Source organism: Loxodonta africana, chromosome 3, assembly GCF_030014295.1.
Source record: "Loxodonta africana isolate mLoxAfr1 chromosome 3, mLoxAfr1.hap2, whole genome shotgun sequence".
NCBI classification, from domain to species: domain Eukaryota; kingdom Metazoa; phylum Chordata; class Mammalia; order Proboscidea; family Elephantidae; genus Loxodonta; species Loxodonta africana.
The window spans coordinates 192142106-192168718 of record NC_087344.1 but is presented as its reverse complement, the minus strand read 5'-3'; the positions used below and the strand labels follow the sequence as shown (position 1 = coordinate 192168718).

Genomic DNA, 26613 nt, shown 5'->3' with positions numbered 1-26613 from the left:
TTAGCTCAACGGTTCTCAACCAGGGGTGATTTTGCTCTCCAGAGGACACTGGTAATGACACAGAGACATTTTTTATTGTCACACTGAAGAGAGGGGGTACTACTGGCACTTAGTGGGTAGAGAGGCAAGAGCCAAAAAAAAAAAAAAAAAAAACCCATTGCCATCGAGTTGATACCGACTCCTTGTGACCCTATAAGACAGAGTAGAACAGCCCCATAGAGTTTCCAAGGAGCACCCGGTGGATTCGAACTGCCAACCTTTTGGTTAGCAGCCGTAGTACTTCACCACTATGCCACCAGTATTTCCAGAGAGGCCAGGGATGCTGCTAAACATCCTACAATGCACAGGATGGCCGCATCACCCCCCTCCAAAATAATTATCTGCCTCAAAGTATCAGTAGTATTAAGACTGAGAAACCTTGAGTTAGGGTGTAGCCATCCTGAGCAAGTTATTTCCCTACTCCGAACCTCAATTTCCTTATTCCTAGATTTGTACCTTATACCATCATTCATTTAACACATATTTACTGAGTGCCTACACCAGGCACTGTTACAGGCATGGGGAAGAGAGGCGTCAAGACCAGAGAATGTCCTTACTCCAAAGAGTTTACATTAGCTTATATTCACAATTCCCAATAAGTGGGCTGAAGGAGTTTTATGAGTTCCACGGTATAATTAGGGAAACTGATTTGTACAAGGCCACACAGAAAGCCAGGAAAGAAGCTAGAATCTGAAGCCAGGTCTTCTGACTATAAACCCAAGGCTCTTTTCATTCCTCCACACTATGAAATGTTAGGGTTTAATTTTAAAATAAGACCTAACAGATAGGGCATGCTTCATGCATTTCAGATACCAGGCCAAGCATTCTATGCAGATTATTTAATGTAACCTTTATCCTCACCCAATGAAGTAGATCCCACTATCTTCCCATGGGGAGGTGCGTGACTTGCACAAGATCGCACTGGTAGGAGGTGGCAAGAGCTGGGTTTGAGCCCAGGCAGTCTGAACTCCAGATCTTCCTCTCTTGCTCAGAGGCTGGAGAGGACTTTAGGGGTCTTGGACATTACCTAACGAGCTTTTCATTTCACAGCTGTGTGAGCTGAGGCCCAGAAAGAGGATATAACTTGCCCAAAAAGAAGCAGCAAGTTTAGGGTCATGGTCAAGATTAAAATTCAAGTCACAGACTTCCAGAATAAGATAAACTCTAATATTTCCTCAAGCTCTAAATTTCTGCAATCTTCTTGGGGAAGGTTGGTGGGAGGTGGGAGGTGGGAGGTGCATTTTAAAAAACAGAACAAAGTCCAAAGCCTTAAGAACCAAAGTCTGAGGGGAGTGGGAGTGGGAGATACAGCTAGTGGTCATGACAATGAGGAGAGCTGCCTCTAGATGGGGAAAGAAAATAGAGAATTCAAAGTCGGGGTGTGGGGAAGCTGGGAGAGGGGCTCAGAAAAAAGAAAGGTGCTAAGCATAAGAGGAAGGGACCCAGTTGGAAAAGAAGGAGCTTGTGGGCATGGCTGTTAGTGACTTCACTGCATCCATCTTCCCTGGCCACTTCCCGCGTCTCTCCCTAGCTCTCCCGGACCCTGTTTTGCTCTAGGTCTCTTAACTTATCATCTTACTTGAGCTGACAAGTTTTTCCTGATCCTTTCCCTCACCTTAAAGCCCACACTGGTCAGAAAAATGCCTCTTTGCTTCAGAGAGACAGGACCAAGGAGACAGACAGCTGCTCTAGTGTCCACAGGCTCTGCTTGCTGCGTTTCCTGAGGGAAAAGCCCCACCCCTGAGGGAGGGGCAAGAAGACTCCTGACAGCCCCCAGACCTCAGCAAAATGCCGCTATCCCTTCTCCCAGGGCACCTCGTGAGAGAATCCTGAAGTGTCAAACATAGAACACGGCCCAGAGAAGGCGGCCAGTTAGTTCCCTGTCAGGCTCGCTCCTAGGCTGCTCAGTTCCTTCTAGAGTCTCTTCAAGGCTCAGCTCATCTCTTCAGATGCTTGAGAAACAAAACAAAACAAAACAAAACCCACTGCTTTAGAGTAGATTCCGACACATAGCAACCCCATGTGTTCTAGAGTAAAACTGTTCCATAGGTTTTCTTGGCTGTAATGTTTATGGAAGCAGTTCAGCAGGAGTCACTGGATGGGTTTGAAGAGCCAACCTTTAGATTAACATCCTATCGCAAACCACTTGAGCCATCCAGGCTCCCTCTGACATTTTAAAGACCTCCGTTTTACAGATGAGGAAAACGGGTGCAAAGGCTTCTCTGAGGGCCCCAACTCTCACTGAGGGGCCCCAGGCATGACTGAAGAAAAAGGTTGGCATTTGTTGTTAGTTTTGTTCTGTTTTTAACAAAACATAGTCCAGGAGCTTGGGGAACATGCAATCTGGTTGGAAAACTGAAAGGTCAGTGTTTTAAAACTGAGTGTAAACTGAGCCTGTAAAATGAGATAAAAGGTTAGCCAGGAAGGGCTCTCAGACGTGGGAGGTTGAGGGCAGGGGCTGAGGAGAGGAGCCAGCACCTCCTATATGAAAGGCTTTATGTCTTTACAGACAGGCTGAGATTCCTGTACTCCCTCATAGTCGATGGCCCTGGTTTTCATTTTTTCCCTTCCCCCATGGCTCTGGTCGGCCTCCGAGATGATTAAAACCAAAAGAATTTTAAATGTTTGGAATTCACTTTTCACCACTGATGCTTATTTTCTCTCTCTCCCCTTCCTTCTTATAATTTCTCCTCTTGGGAGAGCGATCTGTTTGCTTCGCTCCTTTCTTCTGGCCCAGTTTGCCCTGAGATGATTCCCAGTACACACCAGTTAACTTTGTTTTCACTTGGGGGAGAGGGGGTTGGGTGGCTCAGGCAAAGGGGAGGGAGGAGGGAAGGGTGGAGGGGCGTTGATCTCGCTGGCGAAAGTTCCCAGAAAAAGAAAGGTGAAGAAATAGCTTTCAGGGAAAGAAATCTGCCAAATGTTTATGTTCCCACAAGATTCCACAAAACCTTTTCATAGACCAAAGCTAAAGTTCAGGGCAAAGCCGGAGCATGTTTCTTCAGGGAGAAGCTCTTATCAACATGCACACACAAAGCACCCACACCCTTTGTCCAAGGTACCCCCACCTTCCAGGAACAGGCTGGGCCACCATGGGGACAGCAGACCCTCAGTGGTCTGTGTGTGTGTTTGACGGGGGAGGGCACTCTTGCTCTCTGAGCCCCAGGCCCTGGCCAGATCAAAAAATGTATAATAGCTTTGTGGGTTCTGAGCAAACACTGCTTCTCCTGGGGTACCCCCACTGTGCCCCTCTGAAATCAGTACCTCCAGCCTTGGTTTGCAAACTAAATCAGAGATGCAGGGCCTCGCTGAGGAAGAGCCAAGCCTTTTCGTGAACCCCCATAGGATGGCAGAGAGTCAGAAAACTGTGGAGCCAGAAAGAATCTTGGAGATTAACCTTCTTGTTTTGTGATAAGAAAACAGGCCTAGGTTACTGCATAAGGTCACCCCACTAGAGGTACAAATGAAGTTAAAATGCATATCTAGAGTTCTATTCCAGTGCTCTTTCCATACAGCCCTTCAAATATAGATGTTCCTATTGTAATATGTTATGTATTCAAATTGTAGTGTTGGTGTAGAATATTGAATATACCATGGACTGCCAGAGGAGCGAAGAGATCTCTCTTGGAGGAAGTACAGCCAGAATGCTCCTTAGAAACAAGGATGGTGAGACTTTGTCTTACTTACTTTGGACATGTTATCAAAGGGACCAATTGCTGGAGAAAGACATCATGCTTGGTAAAGTAGAGGGTCAGCAAAAAAGGGGGAGAACCTCAATGAGATGGATTGACATAATGACTGCAACAATGGGTTCAAACATAGCAATGATTGTGAGGATGGTGCAGGATGGGCAACGTTTTGTTCTCCTATGCATGAGGTTGCCATGAGTCAGAGAAGACTCGACAGCACCTAACAACAACAACAACACTGAATGGCACCTAACAACAACAACACTGTAACGCCCGTCCCCAGGTGGTGCTACCAGAAAAGTTGAAGGTTTGTGTCCACCCAGAGGAGCCTCCCGAGAAAGACCTGTTGATCCGCTTCCAAAGATCACAGCCATTGAAAACCCTATGGAGCACAGGTCTACTCTGAAACATATGGGGTCGCCATGAGTTGGAATCAACTCAACGGCAACTTGTTGGTTGGTTGGTGATTGTAATGCTCAGGAGGCCAGAGGTTGCCTTAGAAGTTGCAAGCCATGTGAGACTTCACACATTTAACCCTTTGGCACAGCGGGCAATTGGAGGCCTGGAGGTCAGCAAAGGGAAGGTCAGCTCTGCCAGGAACTGGATGCCAATCAACTCTGAGCTGGAGGCAGCTCCAGGCCAAAGAGACAACTTATTTGTGGAAAGAAGAATTGCACTGGGACAGAGTGGCCTGGGCTGTCAGGCTTTGCTCAGTAACACACTCTGGAAGGAGTAAAAAGGTAGAAACTGTGTGCCCTCCTTTGCAGAGTGAGGCAATAGAACAAAAGGGCCCTCCCTCCCTCACCAGCTTTTTAAAAAACTAACTTGTTTTCTATGGCTTCTACTAGGCATAGGGTAGGTGCTTTCACATACCAAAAAGCCAAACCAAACCCAGTGCCATCGAGTTGATTCCGACTCATAGCCCTTTCGTATGGGATAGTGATAATAATAACAATAAAAGTAGTGATAGCTTGTTGTTGTTGTTAGTTGCCATCAAGTTGGCGCCCACTCACCGTCACCTCAAGTACAACCGACTGAAACGTTGCCTGGTCCCGTGCCATCTTTATGATTGTTGCTATGTTTGAGTCCATTTCTGTAGCTGTTTTGTCAGTCCATCTCACTGAGGGCTTCCCTCATTTAAGTGCCTATCACGTGCCAAGGACTCTGTTTTACATATACTTTCTGCAATCTTTCACGATTCTCATTTATCAATGGAGAAACTGAGACTCGGAGAGGCTATATCACAAGTTCAAGGCCTTGTGGATAGTTAATGGCAGAGAAAGTAGTAAAGATCCAATTTATTTCATTCTAAAGATCAAGCTGGCGTAAACGGTTAAGCACTTGACTATTAGCTGAAAGACTGGCAGTTCGAAGCCACCCAGACGCACCTCAGAAGATAGGCCTGGCGATCTGCTTCTGAAAGATTACAGCCTATGAAAACCCTATGGAGCAATTCTACTCTGCACACGTCGGGTCACCATGGGTCAGAATCAACTCAACGTCAACTAACAACAACTATAAAGATCAAGCACATTGAACAAGGCCGTTCAATAAAAATTCAACATCGACAGGGAAAAAATGACTCTTCTGAATCCCCCATCGCCTTCTGCAGGTCCTGCAGAAGCCCAGGCGGCAGTCATGGTGAGAAGCAGTAACGAGGGACAGACATATGAACACACGCTAGAGATTTGGGGTCCAGCCCAGCTCTGTCTTGAACTTGCTGGGTAAACTGTCTGTCTCTTGAGCCTCTCAAATCCCTCATCTGGATTTGTGCCCTTCTGCTTATCTCTGGATTGGAAGCCCAAGGAAGGCCCTAAGCCCTGTGATGCCAGAGACAACTGTCCAGCAGGTTCAGCGGGGTTGGGCCCAGCAGGAACCACCTTCTCTCCCTCCCATTTGTCCTCATTTCCTTGCCTGTGCTCTGTACGTTATGGAGACAACGTTGTTCAGTGGTAAGAACAGGAGCCTTATAACCCACCAGACAGACCTGGATTGAGTTTGGAGTAGTTTGTGCAAATTATTCTCCCATGAATTACTCTCCCTGAGCCACAGTTTTTCTTATCTCTAAAATGGGCTGGTAAGTGTATTCTGAGTATTGTTAAAATCAGTGAAACACCTGACACAGTGCCTAAATGTTAGCCCTCTCCCTCTTCATCTGATCATGTTACTGGGTAACTTTTACTCATTTATTTCCATGGGTTTAAGCCCAGGGTGTATGTCCTAAAGAGAAAACGCAAGCCAAACCTGTTGCTTTTGAGTAGATTCTGACTCATAGTGACCCTACAGGACAGGGCAGAGCTGCCCCATAGGGTTTCCAAGGCTGTAAATCTTTAAGGAAGTGGACTGCCATATCTTTCTCCTGTAGAGCAGCTAAGTAGGTTTGAGCCATCAACCTTTTGGTTAGCAACCAAGCGCTTTAACCACTGCGTCACCAGGGCTCCAGCCAGGACCTGGGTCCTAATTCAATGGTGGCCCTTCCTTTCCTTTCCCCCTGGCAGCCTTCTTCATTCTAACTTGCCCCACCTCCCTGTACACGGCAAGTGAAGTGCATTTGGAACCAACTGTTATTCCTCGCTGAGCTTTCTGGCCACCAACCTATAAACCTCTCCTGCCGAACCACCCCCTCAGGCCAAGCAAGCCAGAGAAGCCAAAGCTCAGGTATAATGTATAACAACTGGACCAGAGCAGGTGGACATGGCGACAGCTTCCCCAGGGAGCACCAGGCTGGCCTTCCTGCCCACTCGCAGTGCCTCCTTGGGTCTGCTCCGCAGGACTAGGTGTCCTGGTTCCTGTGCTCTGCTCACCACCGCATGTGTCCCCGTTGCTGTCCCAAAGTCCCTTTCATCTCCCCTTCGGTCTCACCCACTGGCTGCCCACTCCCCCCACCCTCTCCAGCACTTCTCTTCCCACTCTCCCCCTCTCCCCACTTCTTCCCCACCCCCTTCAGCTGCCGGCTTGGAGCAGGAGGTTATGAAAATGAGCTGCGTGCCCAGGAGACTGTAATTATCTGCTAAGTGTGAAAGCCAGAGTGATTAATTAAGAGATAATAAAAAGAAAAGGAGGGCGAGAGGGGGGCCTTACGGCTTTGCTTTGATGATAGAACCTGAGGTGAGCCAAGCAATTAGGGGAATCTTTATCGAGAGTTAGCTATAATCCACAAATTATCAAGCACCAAATGCTTCAGGAGCAGGGTGCGTTTCATTCCTGCCGAGTGACAGACCAACAGACAGGGAAGGACAGCAGGAGGAAGAGGACCCAGGGAACATCCGGCTGTGAGCACTGGGGCGTGTGGCTCTGCTGGGGGACTGACAGCCCAGAGCAGGCTGCGCAGATTGTCCTGTGCCAAGCCACCAGGCAACGCTTCCAAGACCCCAGGCCATGGCTGTCCTCTCCTCCTACCCTTGAGAAAGAGCACACCAGCCCCGAACAAATGCAGGCTGCCCCACAGGCAGACTCCGGCCCTGGAGCCAACTCATAGCATCCTTGCCCATCACCTCCAGGAGCACAGGACAGAGGACACCCCCGTTCGTCTCCCCCCAGACACATCAGCTCTTCCTCCTCAGAAGGATTTATGGTCCACCCTGTCCTCCAGGGAGCGGGAGCTGGTTTCACACTGGTCCTCTCCCACAGTGTGTGGCTGCCTGTGCGTGTAGGGATGTATGTCACGCGGCTGGTGTGAATGCTGCAGGGGCCACACTTGGCGAGGTGACACCACAGCTCCTAGCTTCCGGAGGCTCCAGCCCACATGGTTCTAGGTGGGCAGACCAGCCTCCTGGCCCCCACTCTTCCTCCACCGGGCCTCCTATGTGGCTGGTCTCCCCTACCTTCCCTTTCACTGCATCCATCCTTACTCACTCCTTCTCACCCCTTCCATCGTTCCCTTGTTTCTCCCCGACCCCATCCCAGGAGCCTTCCCTAACTCCCTCAGGGCCAATATCTCTTTCCATCCTCTCCTCTGCAGATGCATAGCAGGGTTCAAAATTGCCCCCTATTTATAAAATGATCTTTGCACGTGTTTGCACCCTGGGGAAATGGGGAACCTGCCTCCATTACTAAAAGTAGGCATCTGAGGGCAGAAACCTAGCCTCCTCCCTCAGGTTCAAGTTTAGAGTTAAGAGTCTGCACTTATCTAATAGGGCCCAGTATCTCGGGGAGAAGCTCTAATTCCTTCATCCGATGAGGAGACTCCCGAAGGCAGGTACCCCATCACAGACACCCAATCACGCCTTTCTCTGCCCACCGTTACATCACTTGGGATCCCCCCAGTTCATCCAAGCAAGGCTGGGCTGAGGACATCCCTGGGTGATTCCAAGGGGAAAATATTTCTGCTCTGAAGCGAGGGCAAATGGTGACTGTGGAGTAGCCCCATCTCTGCTACCTCCTGCCATGCCCCACGTTCCTGCAGATGCCTGGATTTGGTCCAGATGCCAGGGCCTCTCTCATCCTACCCCTCTAGCCCCCAAGGAGACAGGAGGAGGGGCCCTCAGGCCATCGGGTAGGAATGATGAGAAGGACACCAGAGCCCTCCAGCCCCCAGCTGCTCTGAGCTGCTGAGAAGGGGAAAGTGGACAGGTAAGGGCATGGTGACTCAGCCAGCTTCCTGTGAACACCATCCTTCTGGCCCTGACCGGGGGACACTGCAGGAGGACAGCCCCTGTGATTTGCTGGAAAGCAGATCTGACCCTTAAAGGGACAACCTTCTATGGCTCACCTGGGGCCTTGGAGGTAGTCTCACCTATCACTTCTCTGGGCTTTGCTATGAAGTGTAAAAAAATTAACCTACTGGGGAAAATGTTATTCATCCAGACATAGAGAATATTGGAGAGTAATTCAGTGGCAGTCTCTCATTAGACAGTTTTCATGCAGGAGCAGGAAAGTCTCAGGTTAGACACCAAGAAGAACTTCCTGCTTGCCAGGGATTAGTAGATAAGAAAGTGAGTGAGCAGAGAGAGCTAGTAAAATTCCTTTCTTTTCAGAAAAAAGACAAGCACTGGAGTCTCAGCTGATTCAAGTAAGCCCAGCCTGAAGAGAGATATCTTGAGAGTCCAAAGATAGTAGAGTGCTTAAAGAGTCATCAGTCCATTTTCATTCCCAACCCCAGGTTCTAGGTTCCAGAAAACCTATCCCGATTGATCCCACATCCTTCTTTATTGACTCTGAAATGCCTCAAGATTTATGGTTCTAGTTTGTCTGTGTTCCCATTTGTACTTGCAGATGGCTGAATGTATGTCAGTTTTCTTGGGGACAGAAGAGTATAGAGGAGAGTTAATGGAAGTTTCTCTGTGCTCCAGAGGACAAAGTTCTCCAGATATAAGGACGAAGCCCGCTAAGCCGAGGAGAGCCTGAAGGCAGCTGTCTTCTCTGGCCTGTGGATCTTCCTCTATGCCCTGGCTGTACACACAGACGGAGAAGGCGAGGAGAGGGTGGATCAGTTCACCACACTGGCTGAACAATACATTAATGTGAGCACAAGAGGCTGATCTACCCAGAGATGATCCCCCATCGCTCCCCCAAAATCATGACCCCAGTCAAGCTTATGACCTCCCTTCCTTCCCAAGTCATACAATTTGCTGATGACCCAATCCCCAAGCCAAGGCCAAGAGGGTCAAGGCCCTGGCTACAGCTCTGTCAAAATGTTTTTCCCCAAATCTCCCACTGAGAGCTGAATTATGAGCACTTTTTTTCACAAAAATAAAAAATCAAGTGGAAACCAATAGCTTAGGCATAGAGAAGTTTCCACCAACATACCCGCTGCTTGCTTTTCGACTTTACACCTGGCAGCTGTTGGCATGAATAAAGACTTGGGGGGTAGGGGTAGGGGTGGCTGGAAGTCTGTGAGGTGGCAGAGAAGGGGGGTCAGTCTTGGGGCTGAGGAAGGGCACCTGTCCCACAACCTGCTTCCTGAAAACAAACCTATCAATGAACCTGAATCAATGATCCGGGCTCTGTTACGCAACTAAATTGGCTGAGAAGTGAATTCAATTAAAAGAATTCTATTTTCTCTTGATTTCCATTAGAGTGTTCAAGATCCATTTCCCTAAGGGAAAGCATCCCCTAACACCTCAAAGTGTGGTCCTAGGACCGTCCTGAAGCATTAGTACGCATCAGCATCACCTGGGAACTCGTTAGAAATGCAGAACCTCCACCTTGACCATGGATCTTCTGAATCTCAATTGGCACTTAACAAGGTCTCCAGACATTTCATAAGGGTGTTAAAAGTTGGAGAAGCATTGTTCTAACACGTGGAGAAGCATTGTTCTAACACGTTCGGTGGGTGGAAGCCTTTTGGAGAGACAGGGGTTAAAATGATGGTCAAGCTTACTGTGCCCTGTATTGGCAATGGGTTTGGCCTATATTTGTTCATCACTCCTTCATCTGAGCCTCATTCCTCAGATCTGCCTTACACTGTGAACTGTGAAAAGCAGGCACTGTGCAATATTAATAACGGCTATAATTTATTGAGCACCTATTATGCTGCAGGTGCTGTTCCTGAAGATAGATTCTTTCATTCAGCCCTTATAACAATCCTAAGAAGGAGGTATAAGTGTTTCCATTTTATAGACGAGAAAGCTGAGGCACCACTTAAGTGGCCTGGTATGGATCACCCGCTCCGGAAAGGGGCTAACTCTCCCAGGCCCCCTAGTAGGGGGGTCCCAGAGCATTCTAGGGGTTACCCAATTCCAGGGACAAGGTTATGCTCAAAGAAACCCGTCTTATGACCGTGGGATGAAACCAAAGGCAGTATGCACAAATGAAATCCCTTAGGTGCATGCTTTACAGGCCCCTCTCAATTTTCTGCATAAAAGGAAACCAGCAGTGCTGCAGATAATCCAGAAGTCATTTCAACTTGGCTTTGCAATGCATTAGGTTTTTTTTTGTTTTTTTTTTTTTTGCAAACTCAGATTTTCCTTTCTAATTATATTTAGCTCGAATTGACATTAAAATGAGTTTGCATTCTTGCTTCATCCATTGTCCGGTGAGGGGAGATTTCCCAGATATGTGCTGGGGGACAGGCCAGTCAGTCAGTCTAGGATCAAACATCATTCACAAAATTGCTGACCCAGGGGGTGGATCCTGGAGAGTTGACAGCCCAGGTGGCAAGAGCCAGCCCTGGATATGAGTGTAGGACAGATGGACAAAGAGAGGAATGTGGGCACTACCCTGATGGCCTAGTTGGCAATTCAAATCCACCAGCCGCTCCTTGGAAACCCTATGGGGCAGTTCTACTCTGTCCTATAGGGTCGCTATGAGTCTGAATTGACTCAGCAGCAACGGGTATGGGAGTTCTCCCCAGTCCACTCCACAGTGAGGTCAAGCTGCTAGATTTCCAGAGGAAGAGGAAGATGAGGAAGACTGAGGCACAGAGTAGCAAGTCAATTGCTCAAGATTTGGAACTAAAACCCAGGAATCTTACTGTCCAGGCTGAAAGTCCTTCTGGATGACTTGTCGTTGGGTGCTGTGGAGTGGATTCTGACTCACAGGGACCCCATGTGACAGAGTAGAACTGTTCCATACTGTTTCCTAGTCTGCAATCTTTACAGAAACGGACGACCAGGGTCGCTATGAGTTGGAATTCACTCCACGGACGACCAGGGTCGCTATGAGTTGGAATTCACTCCACGACAGTGGCTTGGTTTGGTTTTTCTCCTGCAGAGCCGCTGGGTGGGTTCAAACCACCAACCTTTCCGTTAGCAGCCAGGCACCACCAGGGCTCCTTTCTGGATGACAAGAGATTTGAAATGAAGATAACCCCAATTTCGCTTCTAGGCTTCACCCTGCCAGAATGCCGATCCCTGGATTTTTGCGCCTTTGAAAATGCCTTCTCCCTCTTCCTTTCTCTCTCTCTCTGCCCTGTCTGCCCATCTCAGCTCCTTTCCTTTTAATAACCTCCCAGTTAAGTGAATCGAATGGGAAGAAGCAATTAAAAGCACCTCATGGCTTGACAATGCTGGGTAATGGAGCGAGCAGGGCCCCAGGCTGTTCCTGGGAGAATTCAGGAAGGAGGCAAAAAAAAAAAAAACAAAAAAACTCAGCTAAGCTGATTACAAGGATGAAGTTAATTTAGAAATCAGCTCCATTGGGTGGCAGCGAGGGGCAGGGAGTGGGGAACTGGACACTAGAGGTTGGGAGATTTGGGGAGAGTGCGCTTTATATAAACCGTCTTTCTTCCTGGAAATCATAGTCCTTGGGAGGGACCTAGCCTCACTCCTTCGGATTCCTGGGCTCTTTCCATGCGGAGCAGGGGGCACAATCAGGGATTGTCCAGAGCCTGGATATCACGCACAGGGCTACATTCCAGAGGCTCCAGCCACAGCCCCTGCGTCTCACATCTGTGGACATCCCCTCCCCCGCCCCGCCTCCCGCCTCCCTCCTCCACTGCCCCCACCACTCGGACATTTAGACTTCAGCATTTTTCACATACCACTCTCCCAAAACCTTTATCTTATTGTATTGTCAATATGTGTTTATACATCCATCTCCCTCACTGGACTGTGAGGGCCTCAAGGACAGGGGCTAAATCACACTTACCCTTTTATCCCTGGTGCCCAGTCAAGGGCCAGGCACAGCACAGGCACTTAAATAACTCTGGCTCAGTTGAACGAACGTGGCTCTCACCCCATGGCGGGAAGCCTCTAGGTGGGAGGTTTCCTTGCTGAGGCTTTGGAATCTCTAGGTTCAGCCCCCAAATGCACAGACATCTAAGGCCGCTGACCAGCATGTGGAAACAGCCCAGGGTGACCTTAGTTGTTGTTGTTGGATGCCACGGAGTCGATTTCTACTCACAGTGACTCCATGTGACAGGATAGAACTGCCCCAGAGAGTTTTTCAGGCTGTAATTTTTACGGGAGCAGATCACCAGGTTGTTCTCCAGCAGAGCCGCTGGGTGGATTTGAACTGCCAACCTTACGCGTTAGTGGCTGAGTGCCTAGCTGTTGCACCACCAGGGCTCCTTAGTATGACCATAAAAGGACTAAATCCACATTAGCCCTCCAATGGAACCAGATGGTTCCCCATGACTCTGGGCCCAGTAGACAGGGCCTAGGCTCAGAAGGGACTGATGACAAAGCATCCCTGCTGGGCCCTCCTCTTGGTTCTCAGCACTAAACTCCACCCCCAGGCTTCTTTATCTCACACCCCAGGATTCTCAGAGAAAAAGCTTTCCTCACCTTTCCAAAGCCTTCCAACTCAGATCACAGGTCTGAGACTTCCCGAAGCTGAACTGATATTTCTCTAAGGTTTTCTGGTCATTTCTGCCTAGTCAAGCCCCAGCTATCTGTCTATTTCACCTACTTAAAATAATAATAATCATAATTGAAGAGGCTGCAGATCTCCTCAGCTGCTCCAACAAATGAGGAGTTTAAGAGAAAGGGAGGGTTTGGTGAGGAAGGAGAGGAAGAGCATATCTGTTTTCCACAGACGCTTTGTCTGCTTGAAAGACAAATCCCACTTCTGGCAGTTCAATTTGGCCTGACTTTTCAAGGCCTTCCCCCAGGCTGGCCCTTGCCTACTGTGCTAAGCATGTCATCTACCACCCCGCAACCCAAATGCTCAGCTTCAACCAGCCTGGCCTGGCTGGGGAAGCTCGCCCATCTGGTGATGCTCTCCCTCTTCCTGCCACATTCACATCCTGTCCAACCATCCTTAGGCCCGCTTCCTCCGTGGGGCCTTTCCTGGACACTTTAGCCCACAGCACACTCCCTTCTTCCCAATTCTCCAGCTCTGACAGGGGTCACTGCTGTGGGGGCACCAAAAGCTTTCACAAGGGAGGGGCCAGATGCTGACCTTTTTCTTTTTCTTATCCCCCAAAATGCCTAGCACTATGTTTTGCAAATACCAATGCACATTTGCTGATTTTAAAAATTTAATTCCCCCCATTGTATGGAAGAGGAAACTGAGGCCTACTGACATTAAGTAATTTGCTCCGAAATCACGAAGTGAGACTCTTAAGGGTAGGGGATTGTATTTTATTCATTTTTTAGAACACTGGCACAGTGCCTGGCACATAGGAAGTACACAATACATTTCTTTTGAATGAATGAGATGACTCCTTACTCTGCCCACACATCTCCCAGTGAGGATACACTCTTCATTCCCAGGGGAGGAAGAAGCATCAAACGATCCAGCCCTGAAGAAGAATCTAGGATTCCTAACCCAGCCTGAGGTGGGACAGCCTCCCTGGACAGCCCAGTTAGGCTCTGGGTGCCACCTGCAAGAAGGTTCAGGTTCCTGCTGCCCCTTTCCTGGCTTCAAACCAGGCCCCACTGCATCCTGGGAGGTTCTCCCATCACCTTCCCCAGAGCCAGGCCCCTAGAGGAATGAAGCAGCAGCATTATCTCCTGGGAAACTCACAGAATTTGCTAAGGAGTACTAGAGATTTCCACCTCTGGATTTAAGACTCTTAATCCTGAGGAAGCTGGCTGGCTGCAAGGCCCATTTATTTCAATATGATCCCAATTTTGTCAAATGGGCTCAGGGAGGGCAGAGAGGGATGAGGCTCCAGTCCCTGAAGACGACAGAGGTTAATAAAAGCTGCTGAAGAAATTAAAGGTTGAGGGAGGGAGAAACCAGGAGCTTAGTGAAAGAGCTGATGGAGGGAAAAGGAGTGGGATGGAAGGAAGAAGGAAAAATGTGGTTTTTGGCCACGTCTGGGAGAAGAGCAGCTTTCATCCTGGGTGCTCAAAGAACTTAATCAGGTCTCATTGTCTGTGAATCAGGAGTGGAAAGGTGTAAGAGCCAAGCAATTGGGACGGCAGGCTGGACAGGGACCAGGGTCACAGAATGGGGAGCCCACAGGTTCTGACTTTGTTAACCTTGTAGTGTGTGTTACCCATCAGAAAGGATGCGAAGCATGCGGGACGGGACAAACATGGTGCCTTCTAGGACTGAGGATGGCTGCTATAGCAGAGGAAAAACAATGCACACAAATGTGGCACCGCTACACACCAGCACTCTGGTGAATGGACGGACTGGGGAGAGGTATCTGTCCACATGTGTGTGGGGTGGCAAGTGAGTACACGAGCAACTGAATGTGCGTGTATGCATGCAGCGCTAATACCAAGGAGGTGGAGGTGACAGTGTGCGGGAGTTTCATTCTGGGACTCGTCACCGACCTCCACGCCAACTTCCCTGCTTCAATTCTAGTGCTGACTTTTTCACTTGTTGTTGTTAGGTGCCATCGAGTCGGTTCCAACTCATAGTGATCCTATGTACTGCTGAACAAAACACTGCCCAGTCTTGCACCATCCTCACAATCATTGTTATGCTTGAGCCCATTGTTGCAGCCACTGTCATTCCACCTCACTGAGGGTCTTCCTCCTTTCCACTGACCCTGTACTTTACTGAGCATGATGTCCCTCTCGAGAGACTGATCCCTGCTGACAACATGTCCAAAGTATATAAGACACAGTCTCGCCATCTTTGCTTCTAAGGAGCATTCTGGTTGTCACTTATTAGCTGTATAATCTTGGGCAAGTCGCTTAACTTCTATGGGTCCCTCTTTGCCCATCTGTAAAATGGGCATAGTGATATCTACATTAACCAATCATCAGTAGCCAATCAGTTACTAATATATGTAAAACACAGGAGGCCCTCCACAAAAGTGAATCACCTCCTTCTCTCTGAGAAAGCCCATTCTCCTACTCTTGACCCGAGTGGCCTCTCCCTGGCTTCACATTTCAGGATGGCAGCTCTTCCACCGCTGAGATGATCTAGCACCCCATCGTCCTTATCTTTTCAGGTCAAAGCCTCCTCCAGGAGACTGCCAAGTAAACTTGCCCAGAGTCCCTGGGAAGAAACCAGGCAGGAGCCGGTAGGTAGGTTGGGAAGGGCACAGCTTTCTCATCTCTGGAGACACGGAAAGAATTTCCAGAGCCTCAGCTGGAAATGGCTACCAGAAATTGAGGAGGTTAAGGAATTTGCTCCCTCTTCCCTCCCTCCTGTCCACCTTCCACCCCTTAGCAAGTCTTTTAACCTCTCTAGGTCTTCGTTTCCTCATCTACTCAGTAAAGAAGAAACTACCCTGCCTACATCATGGGATGATCACATACCTCTATCAAATGCATGGCACAAGTGAACGAGTTGCTAAAACTGGAAAGCACTAAACAAATGCAAGGTTAAAAGGCTCCAAGGGTGGGAGGGAAGGGGGTTGGGGCCTTACGAACATCCTCTGACAAGGGGCAATATGTAAAACTCCCATCTTCCTGAATAAAACCTGTATCCTGACATCTAAGTTTTTGCCTCATGGGTGGTCATCAAAGCAATGCAGGGGGATGGATGTGGGCTTGAGGCTCCAGAGATGGGAACTGGCTGAGCGAGGCACCAGGAGGAACCCATCTGCCACTGTGGGAACCAGGGGAAGGAAGGCCCAGACTCCCCTTCTCTCCCTTCCACAGTTTCTAACTCTATGGGAAGTACGGGAAAGTGGTTCCACAGTTGAGGTTACCAGCACAGTGTGGCTCTGTCGTGAGACGAAAGAGCATTTGAGTCTGGGATCTAAAACTAGACATATGGCCTTGAGCAAGTTACTTAAACTCTCAGCTTTGGTTTCCTCATCTATAAAATGAGGATTACATTAACTTCACTTGGCTGTTAAAAGGAACAATGAATATGAAAATACACAGTAGGAATTTGATAATGGGTAACTTTGATGCTTTGGTACGGAAGCCAGCTTCCTATGATCACTTTTTACCCATGGAGGCCAGGCGGGTGCTGCGGTACGGGCTCGGAAACCTACAGGCTGGGATGTTGGACTGAGTCCCTCGGGGGCAGGTTGGAACAAGCTAGCCAAGACCCCAACCTCTTGTCTGCCAGGGACTGGGATGGTTTGGAAGCTGAAGCGAGTACATTTAGGAGACCCCCTGTCCTGGGATTCTCCCCAGACCTCACTCAGTACTCCACACCTTGCCTCTGTATCACTCCAGCCTTTTCAGGAGTCAGCCTAGCATGGTACAGCGATAGTTCCCAAATTTGTAGTTCATGGACCAATAAGGCTGCGTTTTATATGAGGCATCAACACGAGATTTGGAGTCTTTTTATTAACCAAGTAAACTCCTTTAAAAAACAAGCAGTCATTCACCAGTTAGGACAGAAAACCAGAATAAAGAGTTGTTTAAAATTTTGAGTGAGTTTACCTTTATGAGGAGCCCTGGTGGTACAGCAGTTAAGAGATTAGGTGCTAACCAAAGCGTCGGCAGTTCAAATCGACCAGCCGCTCCTTGGAAACCCTATGTGGCAGTTCTACTCTCTCCTATAGGGTCTCTTTGAGTCGGGATTGACTTGATGGCGATAGGTTTTGTTTTGCTTTGTTTTGTTTTACTTTTATGAGAAACTGACTCCCTTTTCCCCCTTGTGCTTGTCCAGCCGTGGACCAGTAAAAACCCTGTCCCATTTCAATCCCAGTCAGCATGTGGAATCTCTGGCGAAGGGGAAGAGCACAGGCTTTGGGATCATCTGGTTCCCCTACCGACCAACAAGATCTAAGCCTCAGTTTCTCATTCATGAAGTGGGAATAATGATACAGTGGATCCCAGGGGCCTGTTGTACAGATGGAATTAGACAATGCACGCAAAGCAGTTAGCACCAGTGCTCATTTAGGCGCTCAGTAAATGATCCGTGTTATTTCCGGGTTCTGAAATGCTGCCACCTTAGGGCTAGCATCCCTCCGCATTTCACACAAGAGCTCTGGTTGCTTCTCACTCAAATGCTAACCTCTTCCACTCCGCTCTCTCCTCAAGCCCCTTTCCCAGACCTTTTCTGAGGAATTCCTCCAACAAGGGAGAAGCTGGTCAGTTTTGCCTTCTGGGTCTGCCACAACCCAGTTCTCTCCATGAGAGATACAAAGAGGTGAGGCTGGAACCTGGGCAGCTGGGGCTAGAAAACAAAAAAAGGATCAAAGAGAGGAGCTAGAAATGAGGGGCAGACAAGTCAGCTGCCTATCCACTTATGTCCAGCCACAAAGTTCGAACAGCGTGCATTTATGAGCACTTTTCTCAGTGCCAGAAACACTGTTCCACGCATTTGACATGTATTAGTAACTTAACTGTCATAACAACCCTATGAGTGTCATTACTATCCTTACTGCACACTTGAGCAAGCTGAGGCACAGAGAAGGCACATAACTTGGTCAAGCTCACGAGACTACCAAGTAGCAGAAATGGAGTTTAACTGGGGAGCTGGCGAGAGTTTGTAATTTAATCAGCATTGAACACTGCCTCCTGCCAACACGACGGCACTGTCATCAAATCAATCGATTGGTCAGATATTTAAGGGGCACTTACCATCTGTCTGCCAGTTTGTCACACTTCAGTGGTTTGTGTGTTGGTATGATGCTGGAAGCTATGCTACCTGTATTTCAAATACCAGCAGGGTTACTCCTGGTGGACAGGGTTCAGTGGAGTTTTCAGACTATGACAGACTAGGAAGAAAAGCCTGGCTATCTAATTCCAAAAATTAGCCAATGAAAACCCTATGGATTATTGTCTTGTATAGTGCTACAAGATGAGCTCCCTAGGTCAGAAGAGACCACAATGGCCACAACAACGGACTGGAACATATTAAGATCATGAAGATGGTGCAGGCTAGGCAACACTTCATTCTGTTATACATGGTGTCATTATAAGTTGGAACTGACTCAAAAGCAACTAACAACCACCACTGTGTACACAGCACTATGCCAGAGACCGTCAGATAAAAGAGAAATTAAGACTTGGTCCCAGGGTATATAAAGAGGTTCTAGAGGAGCATCAGAGTACACAGTTCTCATGTCAAGAGGGTAAGAGCAGGGGACCAGTGGCTGGACTTCCTCACCTCTGTGCCACCAGAGAACCAAAGGCAGAGCCTGGACAACCAACCACCAGCTACAACCACAGTAACTAGCAGAAGGTGAGAAGCCTAGATGCCTCCTCCTCCTCCTGACCTCGGTTCTCTGGGCTCCAAAGCTGTGGCTAGAGCTAACATCAAAAAAAAAAAAAAAAATCAGGCACTGAGTATTTGGTTCACACCCTCCCTTTGGGCCTCAGTGAGTAGAAGACAGAAGCTAGACTCCAATCAAGGTCAAGGAGAGGAGCCTCATATCCTGATTTCTGCCACGTCTCCCCTGGCCTCTTCCCCAACCTCAAGACCCTGCGCTGGGCTGGGCTGGGCAGGTGGAAGCAGGACATGTGGAGTGTGTGTGTCTGTGTGTAGCACAGAAAGGGGAAAGCGGGTCCCCAACTCTCCTTCTAATCTCGCTGTTCTCTGCCAGGATGTGGCTGCACTCAGGGAATTGAACACTGGGAATTTAGGAGACCCTCAGGACCTCTTCCCTTCACCCCTCACCCCACTTAAAAGCAGCAGCGGGGATGCCAGGGGGATGCCTGGGGGCTGGAGGGACAGATTTTCCTCCCATGCCCCTCCACCCCCTCTGGAGGCAGCTCCCACCCTAGCAGGCCTGTCATTCCACATTGCTCTGATTAGCTATAATCTTTCTTTTTCAATTTCTCCTCCCCAAGACTGGGGAATGAGAAAATCTCCCAGAAAATGAATAAATATTTCAATTTTCGGCGCAATCAGTCTGAGGAGCCGGCGCATGATGGAAACGGGGGAAGGATAATGGTTTTCATTTAGATAAGATACAGAAAATTATTTAGTGAAAAACGAAGATTGATGAAGCCCATTGAAATTCTTTAAAATGCAATTTTTATTTCCCAGCCTATGCTGAATCTCCCCTTCCCTCTTCCCTCTGCTTCCCTCAATTCTATGCCCTTCTCTTCCCACCTTCTCCCCCCTTTCCCATTCACCCAACACCATTCCTTAACTCCTCCCCTCCCCCCCTTTCCACTCTTCCTGCCCAAGTCCTTGACCTAGAAGTCTTTCTTTCTAAGGATGGAGGCTAAGGGGAAGGGTCCTGCCACCCCCCCATACCATGAGTGTCCCAGTCTCCACAGATCCCCACTCCTGCCCTCCCTGACTCCTCCCCACCTCCTCAGTCAGCTTCTCAGAAACACTTAATGGTGATTTTCTCACCTCTCCTGTCTCTTCTCTTTCTTTTCTGTGCAGCCCCTCCTCCATCCCAAATACTTTTGCACACTTTCCTCAGGCCTTGTTCTCACCCCAGTTGGAGATAGGTAGGTGGGGGCTCACAGTTCCCTAAGGCCTCCTCCTCTCCAAAGGGAGCGAGACACACAACACACACTGCTCCTTCTGACCGTTTCTGCCCCATGCAGTCCACATCCACATGTCTCTCCTGTTTGTTAACTGCAGCTTTTGTTCCTTGAAGCTCATTTGTATCCACACTGCTGACATGTGAGGGCTGCAGAAATGGGGCAGACAGAAGCTTGCCCCCAACACACACCCATACTGACCCAGCTGCCCCTTCCCGGCCTCCCTGGGGCCTCCCACTGCTCTCTCTCTCTAGCAGCCCGGCTGAACCAAGTCAGAACTTAAGTCATCTTCCCAACTTTCTGCCAAGTGGCTGGCCTGGCCCACGGACCCCAGGGCCAGGCTGCCTCCTGTCCCCCAGCACCACCTCCCACTCTGGGCTCACATCACAGATATGTGCCCTTCCCATACATTAAGAGGTGGGGGGCCTGGGTGCCCTATGGGGAAAGATGGAACAAGTGCTGCTCCCCACCACCCAACTAAGCCAGGCTTTGCCTTCTGAGCTGGGGAGGGGCTAGGCAAGGAGAGGAAGGGTCCAGTGGAACATCCCACCCCAAAACAGGTACCCACAAGCCCAGGAAGGAAACTGAGAGCAGGGCAATGCCCGAAACTCTTCTACCCAAGCTGACTTCCTGCTCTCCAGGTTCCCCCCTCCCCAAAAGACCACCTCCTCCATTTTGTAGCCTGTACATCTCCATAGGTATCTGCCTATATGAACCTCTGTTCAAGTTTCTTTGTCTGCTGGAGGGCTGGTATCTGTGGGAGGGTTTCTGTGTACAAGTGTGTCTGTGTCCCTGCAAATGTCTGCATGCATACATGTCCTGTGTATGTGAGTTGTGATGTGTTTGGGTGCATGTGTGAGCGAGCGTGAGCGTGTGCGATGTGGGGGAGGAATCTGAGTGTCTTCTTCGGAGGTGTCGGCGTCTTTGTGTATATGTGTCTGTCTCAGAGTAGGTAATGTTTGTGGGTATGTCTGTGTTTCAGAAGGTGAGTGGTCTGTCTCAGTGTCTGTGACTGTTTTATGGTGTTTGTGTGTCAATTTCTGTGTGTCAGCTCCATTTTGGGGTGGGGGAGTGGGGAGAGCTCAGTGGATTAAATCTTCCTTAGGGTCAGACCCTGGAGGCAAGGACTCACTCCCACAGACCTGGGACCTGGCTGGAGCCTGGGCCATGGGTTCCTCAGCCCCTGCCCTCCCCCCACACAGCCCTGCCCCAGGCCAGAGTAACATCCTCCTATCTCTCAACAATCCTCCTCACCTCCTAGCCTCTCCCCTGCCGGTCCCAAACAACTCCCAGACATCAACACTTTCCTGACCTCGTGTGGGGTGTTAACCAACCCCCTTCGGGTACCCCCTCCATAATCAATGCTGGGCTGAAGCTGTCTTTAGAACTCCGCTCCCCACCCGGAGCCTCCGCGGGCCAGGGTGCCAAATTCCCGCTAGCCGGCCCGAGGCACCCCTCCCTCCCTCTGAAGGGGACAGCCCTAGGCGGACTGGAGCCAAGGCTCAGACTCAGGCCCCCGCGAAGGGCTAGGCGGGGGTGGCGGGGATTCCCTCTGTAACATCTCGGAGAGCCTGGTTCCCCAGCTTTCCGCGCGCCCCCCACCCCCCAGCTGAAATCTCACTCTCTTCCCAGCCTTCCTTTTAGCCAGGACCTGGGCGTCCGGCCTCCCGGCCTCAGAGTGGGGATAGGCAAGGCTGCCCGAGGCTCCGGAAAGGACTTCGAGCCTTCGGGTCCCTTTTTGACTCCCACCCCCGGCCCTCGCGGCCCCAATTCTCCTTTCTCCCGCGCAGCCAGAGGAAACAACTTGGGCAAATCAAGGGAAACTCATTCTCCCCAGTCCCCATGACTCCTCGCCCCTCCGCCTGGGCTCCGCGCCGGGACCCGGCCCCCGCCTCGTGGCGTCTCGCCCCCGGGGGCTGGCCGCGGGCTCCCCGCACCCCGGAGTGGCAGCGGGCGTCTGGGGCGGACCGGGGGGGCTTACCTTGGGAGAAAGTATCGGAGAGAGTGAGGATCCAGACGAGGAGGCTCAGCATGCTGTCCGCCCGCTGTGCGCCTGCCGGCGGCTGGGCCCGGAGTTGGAGAGCGAGCGAGAGCAGCGGGCTGGGGAGGAGGGAAGCCCGGAGCCCGCCCCCCGCCCGCCTGCCCTGCACACACAGACACACACACACGGACAGACACAGACACACGCGCGCGCGCGCGCGCGCGCGCGGGCACAAACTCACTTCCCTTCCCTCCGTATTCCTCTTGCCTCCCAGTCCTTTTTCTGGTCCTGTTTCCCTCTCACTCTCCTTTATTATCTCTCGTCTCAAGCTTTATCTCTCTGGCTCTCTTTTGATCTCTGTGCTTCTCTCCCGTTCTCTTCCTTCCCTCTATCCTTCCCTCCCTCCCTCCTCCTGACGTCTACTCTCCTCCGACGGCGCCTCCCTCCACAACCCCTCCCCCTGCTCCCCCAGCGCGCGCACTAACACACACACACACACACACACTCCTCGCTAGAACGGAGATAGAAGGACAGCAACGACAGGAAGGAATTGAGGGCAAAAGGTGGCAAGCGCTGGCACTGGGACAGGGACGGCTGGACCCCTGCCCACCCGCACCCCCCCCCCCATATATATATCAATCTTGGTCCCGGGCTACAGAACTAGGCAGTGGATTTGGACGGTGCGGGGAGGGGGTTGCTGAGGAAGAAGCCTTTAGCCTAGAAGATGACTATGGTGGGAAGATTGTGTGAGTGTACATGTGCCTTTGGGTGTGTGTCTTGTGTGTGTTTGGAGGGAGCAGGGGGTGGTTTAGGAAGCATAAAGATCTCTTAAAAAAAAAAAAAAATCCAACACCCGGAATTAAAACCCTGGTTTTCCCAAATAGGGAATTCTCAGTTGACTAATGAATGCCGAGGGGCGGGGGAGGGGGGATACATTCCTCTCCCCACCTATAAAACCCAGAGCTGGAGAATCAGATCGTCCTCTTGGGCCTGCACTGGGGCCTGACCCAGCGCACAGTGGGACCAGCTAGTGTGGGGGTCCTTCGCGGGCCGGGAAGAGGTGCAGTTGATTTTTTCCTTTGTTCGTCTTGGGCATCCACCCGCCCAGAAACCACCTCGACGGCTTAGAAGGGCCAAGGCCTCGCTGAAAGAAGCCATGGGGAAGGGCTGCCACCGAGAGGATCTCCAAGCACGCAGGAGTTGCAGATCCTCAGGGATCGAAGATGGAAGAAATGGAAAGGGGCGGAATGCCCGGAAAGAGTAATGAGGGCGTTCAGGACAAGTCTCTTCTTTCTTAAGAGCCTGGTTTAGCAACCAGCTCCTCCACCAAACCCTCAAACCAGATGCTTGGGCTCAGAGGGTCGCTCAGGGTGCCTGAACATCTGAAGCCCTGGAATGAGTGGAGGAGAAATAACAGCGGAGTCACAGGAATTGCACAACTTTACAGTACTGCACTGGTCTAGAGAGGTCTCCACTTCTTTCCTCCCAGATTCTAGGTCCCCTGGGTCCCTAACTCTCCCCGCCAAGATTTCTCGATTTCAGCCTCTAAGCGAACGGGGATGGCTCTTTGCTGCCCTCTCCTGATGGAAGGACGCCACAACTCTTCTTTCCTTCAGGGATCCTGACACCAGGCTGAAGGGGCCACACTCATCCATCCACATGCAACTAAAAGGCACACTAACACAAGCTGAAAAACACACGCACTCATATTCAGAAGCACAGAGATGCACATACCTTGAGGATCCTACATATGTTCACAAACACACAAATAAAGAGCCATACCCAGCTAAGAGAGACAGGAATACAATCCCCCAAACAAACAAGTATAGACAGAGACACTCAACGACATGCAGACACATAAGGGCCTTTCATTTTTTCATGCATTAAATATGCATTCCATACATCTTTATTCAGTGCCTACTATGCTCCAATCATCTCTTTAGACCCTGGGATACAACAATTAAAAAAAAAAAAAGACAATTGGTTCATCTTCAAGGTATTATGGTATTCTATTCTGGAGGAGAGACAGAGGCCGTAGACAAATATAAAAATATGTCAGGTTGTATAACCCCAGTAAAACCCAGTGCCCTCGGGTTGATTCCAACTCATAGCGACCCTATAGGACGGAGTACAGCAACAACAAAATAAACTATAAGAGAAAAAACACATCAGGTTGTGTTAAATACTGTAGATACAATGGGAGACAAACAAAGCAGGACAAGAGAAACAGGGAGTAGAAGGGAGGGTGGAATGGATATTCTTATAGGTAGTCCAGGAACGCTGTTCTGCTAAAATGACAATTTGAGCAGAGAATTCAAGGAGGAGAGGGGTTCGGCTACGCAGGCATCTGAAGGGAGGATGTACCAGGTATGGGAAATGCAAAGACCCTGAGGTAGGAGTGTGCTTGGGGTATCAATGAGCCGGTCTTTGTTCCTTTCCACTCCATATGAAGGTGCGTGGAGAAGAGAGTTACAGTGACAGGGGTTTAAGAAATTGTTAAGAAGAGAAAGTCCAGATGCAGGAGAAGATACTACCCTGAGCTTAGTGCTCCTTGCCTGTCTTCCCACTTCTGACATCCAGGTTTGGCGGTAATTTTCAGTGTGAAGAGAGTCTAGATCGTCCAAGCTTTTTTTTTTTTCCCTTAATTTTATTGTGGTGAAATATACGTAACCAAAAGTTTGCCATTTTAAGTGTACAATTCAGTGACCTTAATTACATTCACCACGTTGGGCAACCATCACCAATATCCATTTCTAAAATTTTACATCACCCAAAATAGAGACTTAGTACTCCTTCAGCAATAACTTCCATTCCGTCCTTCTCCTAGTCCCTGGTAACCTCTTGTCTCTATACATTTGTCTCTGTGCATTTCTCTATTCTAGATATTTCATGTAAGTGGGGTCATACAATATTTGTCCTCTTCTGTCTGACTTACTTCACTCAACATAATGTTTTCAAGATGCATCACATTGTAGCATGTGTCAGAATTCCATTTCTCTTTCTGGCTAAGTAATATTCTATTGTATGTATATACTACTATCAAAGCTTTTGATTTTTTTGTCCTTAAGGATTATTGCTTCCTCCTCCATGCCTGCATGCTTCTGTCTGGGAAGAGCCCAGGAAACCAGCCTCCTATTTTACCCCTAAACCTTAGTAACAAAGGAGCCAGGTTTCTCCCGCTCGCTCTCATACCAGCTAAAGCAGACACCATCCCTAAGACAGTTCTCTCTGGTCCTTTAACTTCCCTTGCCCCTCTCCCTTTAATCTCAAATCCTCACTGGCTCGCTTCACAGCAAACTCACTTCTCCAGGATCCCCTCCACATAATCCCACTCACCACCCCCAGGTCCCTGAGTTTAAGCCCCCAGCCCAGCTAGTGGTCCTCAACACCAGCTATGCATTAGAATCTCCTGAAAGACTTCTAAGAACACTAGTGTCTTGGCCTCATCCCCAGTGATTAATCAGTTGTTTGGGGGCAAAGGCCAAGTGTCAGTATTTTTAAATAACTCCCCAGGTGATTCCAATGGGCACCAAGGTTGGCCCCACCAATGTAAGCAAACCCCTGCTTCCTAGGCATTCCTCTCAGCCCTGCCCTCTTCTTGCCACCAGCTGTTTTCTGCTTACTGCCAACCCTGCATCACCCTCTCCTCCTGGCAGGAACTCCAGTTAAGCTCCTCCAACTCTGTCCCATCCCTCATCTCTCCAGCACTAATGTTCACAATTCTGTCTAATTGGATTAATTTTTGAGCCCCTTAGCCTGGAGCTCCCCAAGGGCAGGGAAGAAGTTGGGTACTCCTGCCCCATCAGACAGGCAGCAAGGTGGTTGAAAACAAAGCACATGGACAGTGAACCCAGGCCAAAGTGGGGATTCGGCTCCAGGTTTTGCCCCTTACTTTCTGTGTGACCATGGGCAGGTTAATTACTTAACTTCACTATTCCTTGTTTTCTTCATCTGATGACGGGGCTAATAACAGTACTTACTTTATGGGGTTCTTGTGAGGGTTCAGTGAGTTAACATCCATACAGTTGTTAGAACAGTCCTAGGCATTCAGTAAATCCTAGTAGATACTACCAGTACCAGTTTGCCAATGAGTCAGCTCAGACTCATGGCGACCTTCTGTGTGTCAGAGTAGAACTGTGCTCCGTAGGGTTTTCAATGGCTGACTTTTTTGGAAACAGATTACCAGGACTTTCTCCCAAGATGCTTCTGGCTGGACTCAAGCCTCCAACTTTTCGGTTAGCAGCCAAACTCATTATCCGTCTGCGCCATCCAGGAATCCCAGTAAATATTAGCCGTGATTATTTTCCATTTTGGAGCTCCTCAAAGCAGGGGCCTTTTGAATCTTCCTCCTGCTGGATTTGTCCTCAGCCCCACGTACAGGGCCTTGCCCAGATAGATGCATGTGGGCATGGAGGCGGTGGCAGTAATCCCTGAGGATGCTAAAAAAAAAAAAAAAAAGAGAGAGAGAGAGAAGCTGCCAAAGGTTATATATGGAGTTAAGAGAAATAGTAATAATTTTTTGAGCGCAAAAGCAAAAAGATCAAGAGGTCAGGGAGTGAGCAGGCAGGCAATTTATGACCATCTGCGGAAGAAGCTCTCTGAGAAATGGAAATGAATTCTTTGTCTCAACGAGGGCTAAGAATGGCAGAAGAATTCTATAAATTGTCCTCTTTCCCCCTAGAGGGAGAGGAAGATTGGTTCCCTGCTGCTCACCAGAGACACAGATGAGAAAGGCCAAGCTCCTGATTCCTAGTCTGGAGAATAA

At 49.5% G+C, this 26613-nt stretch overlaps 1 protein-coding gene across 2 annotated transcripts in view; it reads right to left on the bottom strand.

The window, feature by feature from the left end:
* KIRREL1 (kirre like nephrin family adhesion molecule 1) overlaps nt 1–22299 on the bottom strand; it is a 115420-nt gene extending 93121 nt beyond the window's left edge. For both annotated transcript variants that reach the window (XM_010594855.3, XM_010594856.3), the window contains exon 1: nt 21849–22299. In XM_010594855.3, the coding sequence (XP_010593157.1) occupies nt 21849–21900 (52 nt within the window). In that variant the 5' untranslated portion in view covers nt 21901–22299. The remainder of the gene's footprint in view (nt 1–21848) is intronic.
* Nucleotides 22300–26613: the final 4314 nt, after the last annotated feature.